Source organism: Conger conger, chromosome 10 (genome assembly GCF_963514075.1).
Source record: "Conger conger chromosome 10, fConCon1.1, whole genome shotgun sequence".
Taxonomy (NCBI): Eukaryota; Metazoa; Chordata; class Actinopteri; order Anguilliformes; family Congridae; genus Conger; species Conger conger.
Genome location: NC_083769.1, coordinates 37,741,132 through 37,757,907, shown reverse-complemented (window position 1 = coordinate 37,757,907; position 16,776 = coordinate 37,741,132). Strand labels below are relative to the sequence as shown.

General features: G+C 39.5%; 1 protein-coding gene across 4 annotated transcripts; it reads right to left on the bottom strand.

Annotated features, from left to right (window-relative positions):
* Positions 1-2,214: 2,214 nt before the first annotated feature.
* Positions 2,215-16,549, bottom strand: slc35a2 (solute carrier family 35 member 2). 4 transcript variants are annotated; one of them, XM_061257187.1, is made up of 6 exons: positions 16,390-16,549; positions 13,435-13,617; positions 12,539-12,690; positions 10,966-11,684; positions 4,054-4,124; positions 2,215-3,735 (listed from the first exon to the last, which is right to left on the bottom strand). In XM_061257187.1, the coding sequence occupies exons 1-6, from the start codon at positions 16,400-16,402 to the stop codon at positions 3,695-3,697; spliced, it is 1,179 nt and encodes a 392-aa protein (XP_061113171.1). In that variant the 5' UTR covers positions 16,403-16,549; the 3' UTR covers positions 2,215-3,694. The 4 variants fall into 4 exon arrangements, with proteins under 4 accessions (XP_061113171.1, XP_061113169.1, XP_061113170.1 ...); XM_061257185.1 differs by lacking the exon at positions 16,390-16,549 and adding an exon at positions 15,515-15,838; XM_061257186.1 differs by lacking the exons at positions 4,054-4,124; positions 16,390-16,549 and adding an exon at positions 15,515-15,838 and having other exon boundaries at positions 10,956-11,684.
* Positions 16,550-16,776: the final 227 nt, after the last annotated feature.

Genomic DNA, 16,776 nt, shown 5'->3' with positions numbered 1-16,776 from the left:
CTCCACTCCAACGAAAGAATGTGTAGCAAAGGAGTGGAGCAAAGGAGCGAACGAGGAGGAGTGAAGAAAATTTGGACAAGATTTTCGGCTTCGCTGTCATCAAAGTCGACGTCCTGTGTTGATGAAATTGTCCTATCATAATCGTTATTTTTTTGCCGAGCCCGCACGTATAGGCAATTCGGGATTGTACACGTGGTCAGCCCAAGCACAAGTTTGAAAGTAGGATACAGTAGCCTGTAAAAACACGAACCTGACATTGCGGTTTGTCTCGAGACACTACTTCATATGTAATCAGCAACATTGAATCAAAGTAAAAATCAAAACATGTGCAATCCCAGAATCAGAATCCCAATCTATTCGATCTGAACACCTTGTACTGTAACAGTTTATGTTATTGGCTATTGTCAGTTGCATCTCACCTAGGCTAATTAAGAAACATTTTTGTAGATTAGTGATACATAGCATAGCCTATATGGCGCTTATTATGCGAGTTATCATTTTCCAATGTTCAGGGTTCACATAGAAAAACTATTACTTGACACTGTAACAAATGTATTGGCAATAAATATGTAATTTGGAAATCGCTGGTTGAATAAATTCATCCATGCGTGTTTACGTACGCTACAGAAATATTTGTAGCTGCCGTGCTTATTAAGAGTCATGCTGGCTTTATGTACAAACAAATATACAATATAATAAAATGGGACAGTGGAGGGCGGGAGAACGGTTTCCGGGGCACTGAGTGGAGGAAGGTGGTAATGGAGTTAAGGAGTATACACGTTCCGAATATTGGGACGCACCAGCGTCCGCCTTCCGGTCCTATGGATGCCTGCTCTGGCCTGGTGGTACCCGGAGCCTTTTACGTGATGCACAATAAAAAAAGAAAGTCGCTTATGCTGCAAGTGGCCAGGAGGTGCCGGTGTTACGTTAAATTCTGCACTAAAATAGTTATTAGACATACTTTATATATCACCGTTTCTACTAACATCAGTTTGCACCGGAATTGCATCTGATTTTTTCCCTTTGTTGATCTCTTAAAAAAAAAGAATTAGTATTCCTCATAATGGGGTTATGCAAGATATTCTGTCTGCTCAAGATCGAAATGGTACCTTTTTTTCATAGTACAGAGAATTTATTTATGCTGAAGTATTCTGGATTATTCTTGTTTCTTGTATTAAGATTCTGCAGTGTCTCGTGTGACAGTATGCTAGGAATGCAGCCTCTCTGGATAATTTACTTGAGTCCTCATCCCCTGTGCAATTTAGATTATGAAGAGAGTTCTAAATTAAAGCATTTCATTTTAAGTCAATAATTTCCACAAAACTTGTGCTTGCTTTTTGACAAAACCTCGATGGAATTGTTGTTTTTAACGTCTTCCACTGGCGTCTCAGCAACCTCGGCAACAACTTTGCTTTGCTCACTGAATCATCAAGCTGATTTGTTTTGATTTATAATCTCGGTCCTTTTTATGACACAGGTTTTGTGTTAATATCTCTGTTACAAGACAAATGTATTACTAGAAAGAAATTATATATGAAGCCAGAGAAACTGTAATTATTATTTAGCAGGTGAGCCAATTTCTACAAGATATTTTGTTACAACAAACTAGGTGAAGTGATTGGCTGGAATGAAAACCTGCATACACTCTGCACTCCGTGATGATTGGGCATCGCTGATTAACACACACAACCTCTGCTGGGGGTTTTTTTTTGTTACTCAGCACATTTAATCAGTTAGGTCATTCGATTAGAAGGTTAACTGACCTCACCTGGTTTCTTGGGTCTGAATTGACTGCTGATATTGAAGTGACAACAGAAACCAGCAGGCCGTAAGACCTGCTAGCACCTCAGAAAATGTTGCATTAATTTCTCGGTCTTTGAAAATGGAACTATAGCAGGGGTGTGCAACTCCAGTCCTGGGGATCCAGTCGCATGCTGAATTTGGTTCACCCCATAAACTATGCTGGTTCACTGCTGTACTTGAGCACAGTAAAATCTTTAGGATACACTTGCAGACTGCAGCATTAGCTGGTACTTATACAAATGTCAGATCAATATTTGAGTGAGCCAATTAAATAACTAAGAGCAGAAGTTGGCACAAAATCCAAAAAATTGATTGGCCCTGGTTGCACACCCCTGAACTATAGATTTTAAAAAGAGGTCAGGAAAAAACTCTTGAAGCTATACTTCCAGGTCAAAGCACAAACAAGTGAGATGTTTAATGAAAAGTACATTTAATTTTATTATTCTGGACAAAGGTTACATACAAGTATACTGTCTGAGTAAAGTAGAATAAAATGTTACTGTGTAAAAAGTGTTTTTCTTTGAGCAGTAGTGTGCAGTACACGTAAACGTGAAACAAGGCACTCAGTCCAGCATATCAAGAAACCGGACAAACCGGTAAAGGGTGAAGCTATGAATGAACATTTTTCTATTTTTATTGTAAATACATAAATACATTTTATATAAACAAACAATTCTGTCCACACCATTAAGTACCATATAGCAACAATGAAACTCTTTACTATCAATAAATATCTTTGAAATCCAACTATTTTGGGGCTTTTAATGACTAAACAAGACCTTATAAAAGCACCGTAACATATAGCTTAATGTATGAAAACACAACACTTTTAATATCTCAAATGTAATTGTAAATGTGAAGAAATGTAATTGCTTCAGCCTTAACATAATATGTACATGGATCCTTTTTATTCCCATCAGCCATTTCCTCAAAAAGGTCCTATGGAAAGGGACCTGACAATGCTGAGTACACACCAGGGACAGGATCATCTTACACTTGCGCCTACAATTGCTTTCTTTACCTTTGTGTTATAGTATTTAGTGTTTATCTTGTAAGATGGTCGTTGCCTTGGTGTACATGTTAAAGCAGATGGCTCAAAGCATCAGTGCTCCCTTAGGTATGAAATGTATCAAGACTGGTTAAATATGGGATAATTACAGTCACTAGTGAATAGAAAAAATTCAATATCAAGTAGGCTAACAAATTAGCTTAAAAGTAGGGCTCTATTGACATGCTTACAATTAAAATATAAGCTATACCCATCCTAGGTTTGTATTGGTTGTACCTTACATGCAAACTAATTCTGTAAACCAAAACATTTAAACAAATTGTGTGTATGTGTGTGTGTGTGTGTGTGCGCACACACACACACACACACTATGGCTTGGTTGTATGGTTTACAAACACACATACATACTGTGTTAGTTAATTAACAATTCATATATAAAGCAATTGCACTTGCTGTACAAAATATTGAAATACATTAGAACACAAAGGCATTACAGTCAAGTGTGTCATATTTTTAAGTGTGTCGGTCAAAACTAACAAGGCAGCATGAAAACCTAAAAACACATCTATGCCAAAATGGGTTACAAAATTAGTTTCTTTTTTTATATGTAAATAAATCAGAGCCCAAGGAAATGGACCCTGGCACCCAGAACAAGCCAAACAAACAAAAAAACAAACATATGTCAATAGTTTCAATGCCTAGTTTTGTCACACATTACATTTATTTGTTCCACTGTCCATTTAAAACACTGCATTAGACTGTGTGTAAATGCATTTGGATTCACAATTATGAAAAAGGCAATATACGACTTATATGAAATCCTTTCACTCTTTGGCGTTTGGAGTGGAACGCTGGATGATGAATCTTGGGTCAAAGCCATGCTCAGAAAGAACTGTCAACACCCCTTTTCTTTCCCATGGAACCTACGGAAGAACACACAAACCAGCACTCAATCAGTATCAACCTATGCAAAATGCTACAGCACATTAGCAGTTCACTGAAATGAGAGAAAATCCCAGCAATCCTCTGGGATTTTCAGTGTTAAATCAACACCTACTAGTAGGTGTTTCTGTGTATTGTGTAAGGGAGGGAAAATCCACCAATGAACGCACGGTTACATTTGCAAACATAAGCTTTGTCACCCATAATGCAGCTGGCTGACATCACTAGCCTGCAAACATGCAGCCAGTCGACATTCAAAGCAAGTAAAGCTATTTTCTCATTCTACCAGTAAAACTCACTTTTCTCTTTTCTGTGAGTCAAATTCCAAGCATGTAGCAGCATGTAACCTGTGTGACTGAAACACGTTTGACTGGACGGGGCAGAAAAACAGGTGTTAGTGCTGTGAAGATACTGTCAAGAGTTAGAGAACTACAGACGCTGCACACCTACTCATGGTCTCTGTGCTCCATAAAACCAGTCCATAAAACCTCCTAATGATGATTTTTATTTTTTAGAACCAAGTTATGACAATTTTTTTCCTGATTTGCTCTTGAAACTGATTGCAAAACATTTTCAAGTCTAGAACAGGGGCTAACTCTGGTGTCTACAGGTTTCAGTTTTAACTTTAAATATCAATCACCAGCTCACACCCCAGAAACCAGCAGATTTAAGTAAACTGTAAACAATCAGTATAATTGGTGCTGAGAAATGAATTATGAAAGAACCAAAGCTTTGTACATGCTTAGGTTAAACAAATTTCCCAAGTGATTACTGCAGATAAAGTGACTTAGAAAGTGAACATCACAATGACAAAACCATAAATCTTATTTTCCTCCTAGCAACATTAAGCATAATAGTACGCCACTATTAAGTCAGACACACACTTACTTTCTTAAAATTAAAATAAAATATTTAATTAAAAAACATACCAAAGAAATAACATGTTTTATGTAAATGAAACACATAGAAGAGCAGGTACTTTTTATAAATTCATTGATTACAAATGGCGCCTTTAGTGTTGAAAATAAGAAAAGGAAAAATAAAAACAACACAGGAATGATCAATTTCATCAGTAAACAAAGTTTGCCATTAAATCTTATTGGTCATAGGGCTAGCAGTAATATAGCTTATAATAGGAAAGATAAACAAAAATGAATTGTTTAACCACATTATTTCTAAGCTGTAATAATTGTTCGCAGTTGTCTTCTAGATGTTCATGATCACATATTTTATAGTGTAAATAGTTGACAGTTTTCAGTTGTGGAGACAATATGCACAATTACACTGGTGCGGCCCAACCCTGGTTCTGGAGATCTACGGTCCTGCAAGTCTTCATTCCAACGCTAATGTCACACACCTGGTTCTGAAGCAGCTGAACGAGGTCACTAGCTGTTAAATAAAGGGAGTGAAAACCTACCGGACGGTAGAGAGGACCAGGGTTGGGCAGCCCTGCTCTAGCAGCTGAATGAGGTGTGCTTTGTTAGGGCTGGAGTAAAAACCTACAGGATGGTAGATCTCCAGGATCAGGGTGGGGCAGGCTTGTGTTACAGCATTCCATGCTTCCCCTGCCAAGGGCATTGACGAGCCACGTCTATGTTTAACCATCCCTCCGAAAATGTACTAATCAGCCACCTTCTGCACACTGTTCTGTGCCTTTCAATTTTACCATCAACCAAGATGATTACTTTTGAGGACAGAAAGCTATTTAGCCTACATACCTCTATAAGTGTTCTCTGCCAGTATCTGCTGGGTATCAGGTAACTCAAATTCATTCATCGACACTCATGACATTTATCCGTGCTGGGATTTCACCAAGGGCATATTCAGTTTACGCCTCAGTTACAAGGTGCCAGTTACAGCTCAACACCATCAGTTAGGTCTACCTTGGTACAAACCAGCCAGAAAGCAATGCTGATGCCCAGTACACACTAAGAATGAATGCCTTTTGCCAGCCCAAGTAAATGTATCCATCAAGACCAGGAACAGTCAGGGAGGGGCCAAACTGCAAAAGGTGCCAAAATAAGTCCTGAGTCCTCACTGAGCTGCCTCAGTGAGCCTCTCTCCTCAAACTATTCTATTAAGCAATGATGTACATGCTACCCAAGAATCTCTGTTTATACAAACCTTTTTTTAAATATAGCATAAGAACTTAAATAAGAACTTACATTAGAATTCTCTTCACATATTTTTACTGCATTACATTCAGTATTTCCACAGAAAATAAGCATTTATTGAAGTTCATATAAAAATCTCAAGGCTTTATTAAGATGTGCTACATAAAATCAAAAGGAACATATCTTTCAAAGCCTCAGCTGAATTGAGTAAATAGTCTTATGTCATTCATATATATCCTACTAAACATACATTAAATAGTCCAGTATTTGGTCACATTAATTTATCCCATTACCACCCTTGTCAGAATCTCTTTCACAGACAAACTACAGAATGCACAGCATGTTCTGTAGCACATCTGCATAATTCATTCACATTAATCTTGTTCAATGTATGCGCTGAAATCAGTTAATCCCACAAACAGCTTTTAAAAAAGGAGAAAAAAAACACAAAACATTACAAATTACTGAGACTCCAAAAGAAAAGTTGAAAGTTAAACCACATCCGCCGCCAACGCAGAGCCCAAAAATCAGCCCTGCCCCAAATGTTTTCGGTATGACTGTCACGCACTCCCCAAAACGTACAGTAGCCACACACAGATCACATTCGCACACACCTTGGTTAGTCACATTTCCCTCCATACCCAGGTGCGTTAGAATGTGCATGTGGGAGCAACGTATCATTACACGCATATCACCAATAACCCATTACATTCATTCATTCATTTAGCTACTTCAGTGTCGATACTGGATTTCAGCATCAAACCCCTCTATTGACAAGTAGATTCTGTTTGTGCAGCAGCAGATTGTTATGATAATTACGTATGCGTAATGACAAATTTACTTTGCCTGTGTGGCAGTTTCCTGTTACTACTTAAAATATTTTTCCTCTTTTTTAAACAATGACGCAGAAGTAAAACATAGATAACATGTTGAGCACTTCAGCGTAGATCTGAGCTGAAAACCATCAAATTCTAAATTCCCAATGTTTCAATTCCATTCTCCTCCTTCCAATATGTAATTCTTTGACATAGCATGTAATTTTAATATTTACAATGATTCTTCAATGACAATTCCTTACACCCTCCTGTTTGTGCAAATAAAATTGTTCTCACCCAGGAACATTAACTACCTATTACCTGGAGATCCCAACCCCTCCACCCCAAAAAGCTAATGCGCTTTGTGAGATTCAAAACTATATAACCACAAAGGTGTAACAGCAGCCTTTCATGTGACAGTTTAAAGTGTCTACCAGACAAGTAGCCACTCAATACCTCACTGAATTTATTACATAGCTGAAGCCTTTATTCAAATATCTGTCCCTCAATTGTCTAACAGACAGCCTGACAGTCTAACCTTCAGCCTAACCACCCAAGGCCCTGAGAGAAACAGGTCACTTTCAGTTTAATTGAAGAAATGGGGTCAGGGAAAGACACGCATCCCATGGTTCCTTCAGACTGCATTCAACCTCAGGCTTGCAGTTTATCGATGCTGGATTTCACTCAGGACTGTGATATCCCAGCACAAAGACGGTGTGGTCGAGTTCCTTCATGTGTGCAAACGCATATTACCACACTAACTGAACAAACTAGAGACCAGAAGATACAAATCACATAATTTAACAAAAAACCAAACGGAAATTAATTGGAGGCCTTTGAATCCCACCGGAGGGGGAAATAAATGAAATATTAAGATGGCAAATAAAAGCAGCCATTTTCACCCCAGTCTTTGTTTTGGCTAAGCAAAAGCTGTTCGGAGTACACAGCACTGGCCCTTATTATCTGCTCATGGGCTGCCCTTGAACAGATAAATAAGACCATTTCACTATTTACAAAGAAAGTGACATTTACTGTGTCTGGGCTTCTTAAGTTTTCCCCCAGGGTTTTCCCATGTTTTTAATGGTCTCTAAATATCATCTTGTGCAGAGTGATGTTTAATATGACGAATAAAACCAGTGCTTTACACACACACACACACACACACACACACACACACACACACACACACACACATACACACACACACATATATATATAACGTTTTTCGAACCACATAAAAAGAGAATCTTTTTATAACCATACTTTTATACCCGTGTACTTTAAGAGCAATCTAATCCTGTAAGAATAACTCAGATGAAGAATGAATGATAAGGCTCATTTTAAAAACAGACAGGCAAAGGTGGGTGGGTGTGAAAAGGAATCACAAAATTAATAATGATGCAAAAGCCTCTTTAACACCAATCTATTTCTGGATAACATTTTGGTGTGGATAAACTCTTAATAATCTGTACATACAGTTAAGACAGTGATAGTAAACGAATGGACTTCATTCTAGGATGATCAAAAATGAGACAGAGCACCAGAATATATTTTGGGAGTTTGAGAGGAATTACAAAATGATGAATGACTGCAATGGAACCTTTGTTGATGTTCACCTCAGTGGAATTGGCAGTTCTATGGATGTTCCTATAAATAAACCCTCCTTACATCTCCACCTCAGGCCAAAGATAGTGACTACAAGCAGAAATGTAAGATGCCAAACCAATGGGCATCAGAGCACTTTAGCGTCGTCTGGTCCCTCTTAAACCCAGTGCTTCTGACAGCCTAGGGCACTCAGGACTTATGGTACATTCAATGATCAGGTTCAGTCAGCACTGATCACCTCACCTGCTTTATTTAATCCAATACAAAAAAGTAGTCCTACATTTTTTTTTTTTCTTCACTTAAAATAATACCCTTCTAATCATTAGTGTTCCTTGAAAATACATTCAAAGACACTGATTTGGATATAAAATAAACATGTTTATGAACAAGCCTAAACATTTGCTCAAGCCCCTATCTCTTTCTTTAAATCCTTAATGTACTGGTTTTAGAAATGACACCATGTTCTTCAGTGACAAACGCCCCATGGGAAAATTCACAAAGCCTTGTTTGAAGACTGCACGTGCCATTAAAATGTAGTTTTAGCTTGCTTCCATTACTTTTTGGTCACATTATCTTTACTACTTTATGGACCACACAATGAGAGGTCATGAAGGTTAATGCCGGTGTATTTAATGAAAGATAAATGGCATATCAAATGATTTAGGCTGTAAAATAATATGTTCGAAAATCTCAGAAAGCCAAGGTAATTTATCTGCACTGTAAAGAATTTAAGGTGATTATAATTACTATTAATTGATACTCTGTGGAATTTCTTTGCAAAATGGATGTTTTTCATTTGTTCAATAAAAGAAGTAAGACTATAGTAAGACTCCTTTATTTTTTTTTTAAGTGTATTTTCACATTTTTATTCAATTAATTAATTAACGATAAACTAACCATTTTTATATTAAACGTGTCTGTCCCGGCAGTGCATTGTGGGTCCCCATCTCAAAAGAGAGCAAGGGCCATTTAATATTTAAGCATGTTGTCGGTTTGGAGGATTTCTCAGTTGTCAGACTGGATATTCCTGAATTATTTTCTCATCTAAATAAGACAAATGCTGCCAGACACCACTGGTTCCACAGAACATTCACACTGGAGTACCTCAAAATAAGACGCAAGTCAGTCTTTCATTAATCATTTCACATTCATCTCGTTTCTGTGTAAATTCTACAGCTTTTCAATATGAAATGAATTTGTTACAATTAAGAACAAATTGCGGTGGTCTGCAAATGTGAACATGCAAAATCTTAACTAATCTCACATTGTTAAAAGACTGTTTAAAACAGTTTTTCTTGAATATTAAAAGAGGTTCCATTTCAACTGTTAAAATGAGTTGAAATGGAAAAGCCAGTTATCTAGATAACACCACTTTGTTAGGCACTCCAGAATGCAGTGTTTTCTAGAGTCGGGACCAGGGGGATCAATGTGTGCTTTTTATAGATTATAGTCACTTTATGAAGTATACTACACATACAACTGGATGGCTGTAGGTTGAGATCAAATGGCACAAACTCAAGCTGTATCACTTTAAATGAGGATTTTTACCCCTAGCTGCCATCTGCAGTTCAGCAATTCATGTAAAAAATCAAATAAGAAAATATTTCAAAATCAATGGCTAACTTGCAGCAATAACCGACTATGGACTTGAGTAAAAGAATTCCCCATTTACACACCTTCCAGTTCTCAAGTACAGTAGCATCACTGAAGTAGTCAATTTGGGCTAGAAAATGTTGTGACAATGTAGTGTATGCAATTTCTTAAATGACAATGAATAGAAAGGGAAATCAAACAGAAATGAGGGGGTATATCATTGATACAGTAACACAGAACTGTAAATGATACGTGAGAAAGAGTTCATTAATAAGCTTAATAAGCTTTGATGTGTTTCATGAAAATTAGATCAGATATTAATAGCATTTGCAATAAGGCAAAGATTGCCATTTGCAATGATGTTAGTTTCTAGAGACCTACTGTATGCGTTGGTAAAACACTTGAAAAATAATAGAATACATAATACTAACATTTCTGTTCCCGGTAGGGAAAATTTGTTTGACTTAGGATCAAAAACATCAAACAAATTGTTAAGGCAATCTCAAAGATAGGTGTAGATGTGCACAGGTTGATGCATTTAAAGAAATATTGACACTCTTGAGCAATATGTATAAAATAAAACAAAAAGGCATTGAGCAGATTATGGTGACATTATGAAGCCAAGGCTGCATTCTCGTTCTTCATTTATGCATCTTTGACCGTTAAACCTCTTCGCAACTTTGCGGCAATGCTTTCACTGCAAAGAAGGCATTCAGGCCAAAATGGCTGGTGGTGGTCCGCATCATTCTGTGCTAGGCGCAGTGAATGAGGGAGAGGTGTGTTCTGGGAACAGTAGTCCAGAGGCAGGGGATCTTTCAAAGGCTGTGTCTACCGAAGTAAGGTACAAAGATTCCACCGCCATTCCTAGTCATTAATTTTCTTTTATACATATTAAATTAAAAATAGGATCAGTTCAGAAAGTAAAAATTTAAAATTAAAAAAAGAAGAAATATTCAAAAGCAAAAGAAAAAGATGAAACGTAGAAAGGGGGTTAGAGTTAGTTCAATGTGGGGGGGGGGGGGGGGGGGTTTGAACGACAGGAGACAGGAAAGACGACAGATTTGTTCATTTCACCAGGACTGACTTGGCGAGGAAAGGGTCCGTCTCTGAGTCCTCGCCGGCGTTGGATAAATGGCTCCTGTGGGCGGAGGAGGAGGAGTCGAGGTCGGAGGGAGCAGAGGAGGGAGCTGCTACTTTGGGCAGACTGTACATATAGACGGCCCCGATCACCATGCCCGCGCCCAGAGTGAACAGCAGGTCCACGTGGAAGCCGAAGAGGTAGACGGACGTGACCGTGGACACGATGATGGAGAAGGACGTGGCGAAGCCCTTGAGGATGTTGTCCGCGTACTTCACCACCACGGCCACCAGGAGGCCCCCGAAGGCCTGGTTGAAGATCACGCCCCACACCATGGGCGTGTAGCCGAACAGGAAGCCGCTCTCCGCGATGGCGGGGCCGTCGTTCCACCACAGGCCCAGCAGGCCCATGAGGGTGCCGAAGATGCCCAGCTGGACGTTCCTCAGCCACACGGAGGCCGAGCTGCCCTTCAGGATGCGCTCAAAGTACACCCCCGCGAAGCCCGAGGACAGGCACGACACCACCACCGCCACCAGCCCCTTGGCATAGTTCTGGTTCTGGTTCAAAACCGTGGTCTCCTTCTGCTTGCCCTCCTGCTCCACCTGAACGATGGCCACCCCCGCAAACAGCAGCACCAGAGACACCCACTGGACCCGGGACAGGCTCTTCCGCAGCATGAGCACGGAGAAAAGGGCCGTGGTCAGGATCTTCAGCTGGTATGTCACCTGGAGGGGAAGAAAGCACCATCATCCTACTCTTCAAAGACCATCACCTTACACCTCAAACACCATCATCTTACACCTCAAACAACATCATCTTACACCTCAAAGACCATCATCTTACACCTCAAAGACCATCATCTTACACCTCAAACACCATCACCTTACACCTCAAACACCATCATCTTACTCTGCATGGATCCCACTTCGAGAGATCAAAAAAAGGAAAATTCATAAGCCTTTTTAAAACATCCCACAGCATATTTCTCTTCTTTAGACTAAAAAAATAAATAAATAAAAAAAGTAGGCCTCTCATGATACATATTTAATAGCAACATTTAATTTAATAGTGACATTTTCAAAATAGGGTAATTCCATGACAAATCAACACACTTTTGGACCGCATTGCCACAGATTTTTATGAAACCTGAAATGACACTCGTCTCGCCTTGTTAATCTGGGAGACAAGGGCTAACAATGTTTGCATTAATTTGCGTGACTCCATGACTTGCCCCATCACCATTATTGCAGGTACTTGGTTATCATATGACTTTATAGGTCATCACCAGCTCTATGTCTTACAAATCCAGCCCTAGTTTTCTTTTCTCCCGGGTAATTAGTGCTACCGATTGGCCAGACTGTCTTCACACAACTCACAGGAGACATCCCAGACCAAATCTGGCGCTGACATTATAACCTAACATCGGTGAAATTTGTATCGATCATAAAATATAAGTTGTTTCGCAAATCAGATTTCAAGAATATAATCACTCATTTTGGTGTGTCCCGCAAATTCACTTTGTTAGCCCATGTCTCCAACTTACTCTTCAGAGGGTTCATTACTGGCTGGGGCAGCTCACCTGGAAGGTAGCAGCAGGCAGATTGGAGATGGCCACATACTGGAGATTATTCTGCAGGGTGTAGATGAGCGAAGGTACAGCCAGTTTCAAGGTGTCCCAGTACTGACTTACAATGGAGTCATACAGCAGTGCAATAAAATCCTTCACGTTCCCTTAAGGCACACAGGTAGAGAGAGAAACAGAGAATCGGTGAATTAATATGGATATTTTCAAAGGTAACCTCAGGGTAGGCATACCCGTATGTGGGTGTGTGTGTGTGTGTGAGAGAGACATCTACCATCCCGTCGGTTTTACCTCGGCACACCTGATGCTACTAAATAGCAACTCAACAAGTTTAGCTGTTGAAAGAGGTGTGGCTCTGTTAAGGTTAGCGTGAAAACCAACAGGATCCAGGAACAGGGTTGGGCGTCCATTTGAATATAGAAATGACATAATTCTTACATCTACCATCCTGTAGGTTTTCATTTCAACCTTGGCACACCTGATGCTACTAATTAGCAACTCCACAAGTTTAGCTGTTGAAACGTGTGCTCTGTTAAGGTTAGTGTGAAAACCAACAGGATCCAGGAACATGAATAAATAATTGACACAAATCTTACAGCACTACATACCTCAGCTACAGCGACTAGAACACACTGCAGCATGCAGGCCAAAGTTCAACACAAAGCAACAGAAAATACTGTGTGAATAACTGCAGCCACTAGTTTGAGAGTTTGCCATGAGAACATAGCTCACGGCACTGAAAAATATGGAAGAGCAACCGCTTACATCATCAACATATTTGGGGCAAACCAAAATACAATGGGTCATAAATACAAAAAAAAATGAAAGCAGACAGTTTTCACTGTTATGGGGGGGGGGGGGGGGGGTATGCGGGACATGATTAGGCAACACACCTCTCTTCTGGAGCAGAATGATGAGCAGGCAGGTGAGAACCTTGAGCACCTCCGCCATGACGACCGCCGACGTGGTGAAGAAGCGGTCCCCGGGGAGCGTGCGGACATAGCGGATGCTGAGGATGAGCGAGGCATTCTGGACCACCAGCACCGCCAAACTGATGTACTTCAGCTTCGTGTTACCTGCAGCCAACAAACGTACCACATCAAGTCTTCTTCTGTAGCGTTTCAACAAGTGTCTAGCAGTCCGGCATGGGCCTACCACATTGTGACCTGAAAACTGCAGGCCATTTAAAAGCAATAGTGTGTACTCAAAGGAAATGCTCATTCACCTCACCACATTAGACCAACATGTCTATCCTTCAGCAATATTCTCTTTTCTTACATACACCATAAAACCAGGTTATTGTCCTAAAAATGTATTTAAATAAAAAATAAAAATGTATTCTTATAACAATAGGGACACAGTAGGTCAATAGATCCCTGTACATATACAGACATACATATACACCATCTATTCTGAATTTCACACCAAGGTATTAACTACTTGAGTACAACAATGTATGGTTCAATTAAAAAACTAGTACTCCAGTGTCTATTTGAGCAGTACATGTGCCTGGACTGTATAAAAGGTTGCTCTGCAGCAGAATACACTTTCGATCTGCAATAGTGCAATTCAGACACGCAATTTTCTGAAGTTTGACCACATGCATTACCATGTAATTGGAGTGAAGAAGGGTGAAACTGATTTCTAACTGACATTTTTTAATATGGTCTTTCCACAGGTCCTCGAGCACCAGTTAAGATAGAACACCAGTATGAACACCAGTATGTAGCAAGATATTTAAATAACAAAACAAGTTTACAAGATTAAAATTCTCCATTTTCATTCCAACTTTTGAATGCAAATCACTTATGTTTATCTGCTTATACAAGTACACATATCACAATATTTCATTATAAGTGCTTATAGACAAGTAGATAAGTTTATACAGTTTAAAGCAGTTTTAATCATGGAAAAACTGGTTTAGCCAGGTGGCTTTAATGTTGTGGCTGATCGGAATACATACACAGATGACGATGCTGCATGATGAACAAGCTGCAGAGTTCGCTCATAAAGCGTATCAAATAAAAGATAAATGGAGGCTAATGAAAGCAATGGGTGTGTTATAGCAGTGCCACCTGGCATTCGCCCTAGGCAAATACAGGACTCATTTCTCACGTCAGGGTATAAAATGTCAGTACACGTCACCACTACCACATAAGAAACAAAATCGCCGAGAAAATGGCAAGAATACCCAAGGAATTTATTCAACAAAATACCAATTTGCTTGCAACTTACATTGCTACTTGTGGGGAAGCCATTCTTCACTGATGTTACTTGCACTTAACAAGTACGCGACATTAGCTGTTCTTAATCCAAGAAGCTTGTATTTCAACAATTACTAGCTAACTTTTTGAAACAACAATCGTCTGGTAAACGACGCAACTGATGTTATTGTTACCCCATCCACAAGCACAAACGCTAACTTACTCAAACAATGCATCAACTTAGAGAAATGTTATCAACAGGCCTAGCTAACGTTCAGTTACCTAGAAACGTTAGCTAGTTACATTGAAACAATCTAGCAAATTACATTTTAATGTAGGGCTGTCAGCTGTAATAATGGTTAAATATATTTAGATTGCAAATTATCCTTCTTGGTTACTGCTAGTATAGCTAGCTAGCTGGCTGGCTGTTACTCCGCTCGCTTGGTAAGGTTGACCAGTTAGGCTATCCACTGTTGTTAGCTAACAACATCGACAGACTCTGCAAGCAGCGTCGTTTTAGCATTTTCTCGTATGGTTAACATTCAACGATCATGCAATGCAATGTTATGAATTTCATTGCGAGGGCACACAGACAGCAAACAGTAACACAATCCACGTACAGCTAACGTTAGCGAGAATCTATTTCTTGCTTGCCAGCTAGATAATCATGTTGCCCAAAATCAAACAGTCGATGGCAAAACCCCATTATACTTGTTTATCAAAACATTGCTAAACATGATGTTACTGTCATCGAGCTACGTTAACTTACCTTCACTATGTCTACGTCCGGATGTCTTGTCTTCCCCGACCCCCTTCCCTGGGCCTTGGCTGCTCGCTGCCATGTTGGCATTAACGTTACAGTGCAGCTAGCAAGCTACTTCCTACCAGTTTCCGGATTTGAAGTAAACTCCCCCCTGAATAACCACCGTCAAGCCTGCACCATCAGTAAAAAGTCCTGTTTTTCGTGTTCTGAAAATTGGCCTCTACGCCATTCTTGACGGAACACTACCGTCGTGGATCCAGTTAAGCCAGCAGTGCTTCTCAAGATATGACTAACACAACCATTTCCTTGTTTCGCCCAGGCTGCTACGCCGTAGGCTTCGTCCAACATATTATTTTGATTGGAAGTACTACTTTCCCAATTCCTTCAACCCCCTCTAGGGGCACCGAAGCTGTCCAGTTCTATTGGTGTATGGGGACAGGACCCAATTCCATTGGTGGATACTGTTAAGAATGCAACTCACAATGGATTCATTGTCACATACATCACTGAAACGGACGTTTCTTTTGACAAACTTCACATGCAGATTTCAAAGTAGCCATCTGGTAAAATATGTTTATGCCTTTTAAGTTGATGTTATTTTTTGTATGTTATGTATTTGTTTTGAATCATGTAAAATCGGAGATGCATCCGGAACACAAAGCCACTGTTATAAATCGAAAATTGTATGTTCCGAATTGGACATCCAGCTGCAAAAAAATGCAATTGTTTTATTGTGCTGTTCCAAGTAAATAAAAAAGTAAAAGGCTATAAACAAATGACATGCTGTGTGTCCACCACTTCTATAAGAACAACGTAACAACAGTTTAGATACAATTTATTTAGGAAAAAACTATAGATGGCATACAAAATATTCAACATACCTATGTCAAACATGATGCTGTTCTGGCAGGCTACATTTGTTTAGCACAATCCACGTCTTCCTGAGCTTCTGTTTTGAAGTTTGACCGCCCAAAGGTCTTGTGGAAATTAGCCTTCTGCCAAGAGAAATCCCCACTGAGAAACGGGGGCACTTTCGCAATGTTCTCTTCCCCACAAAACGTATGGCGCTAGCTCTTAACTGGGTGTTGCAAAAAGTTAAAAGTCCACGCCTGCTTTGTGTGAACATGACTTTCCAGTTCTAATCGTCCCTTTGCCATGTGTCTACTGATGTGCATTAAATGAAACGCCCTAATACAGACCACGATTCGACAGTGAATTATTCTATTTTTTTCCCAGTGGTTTAAGATCAAATAAACTACAATTATTGT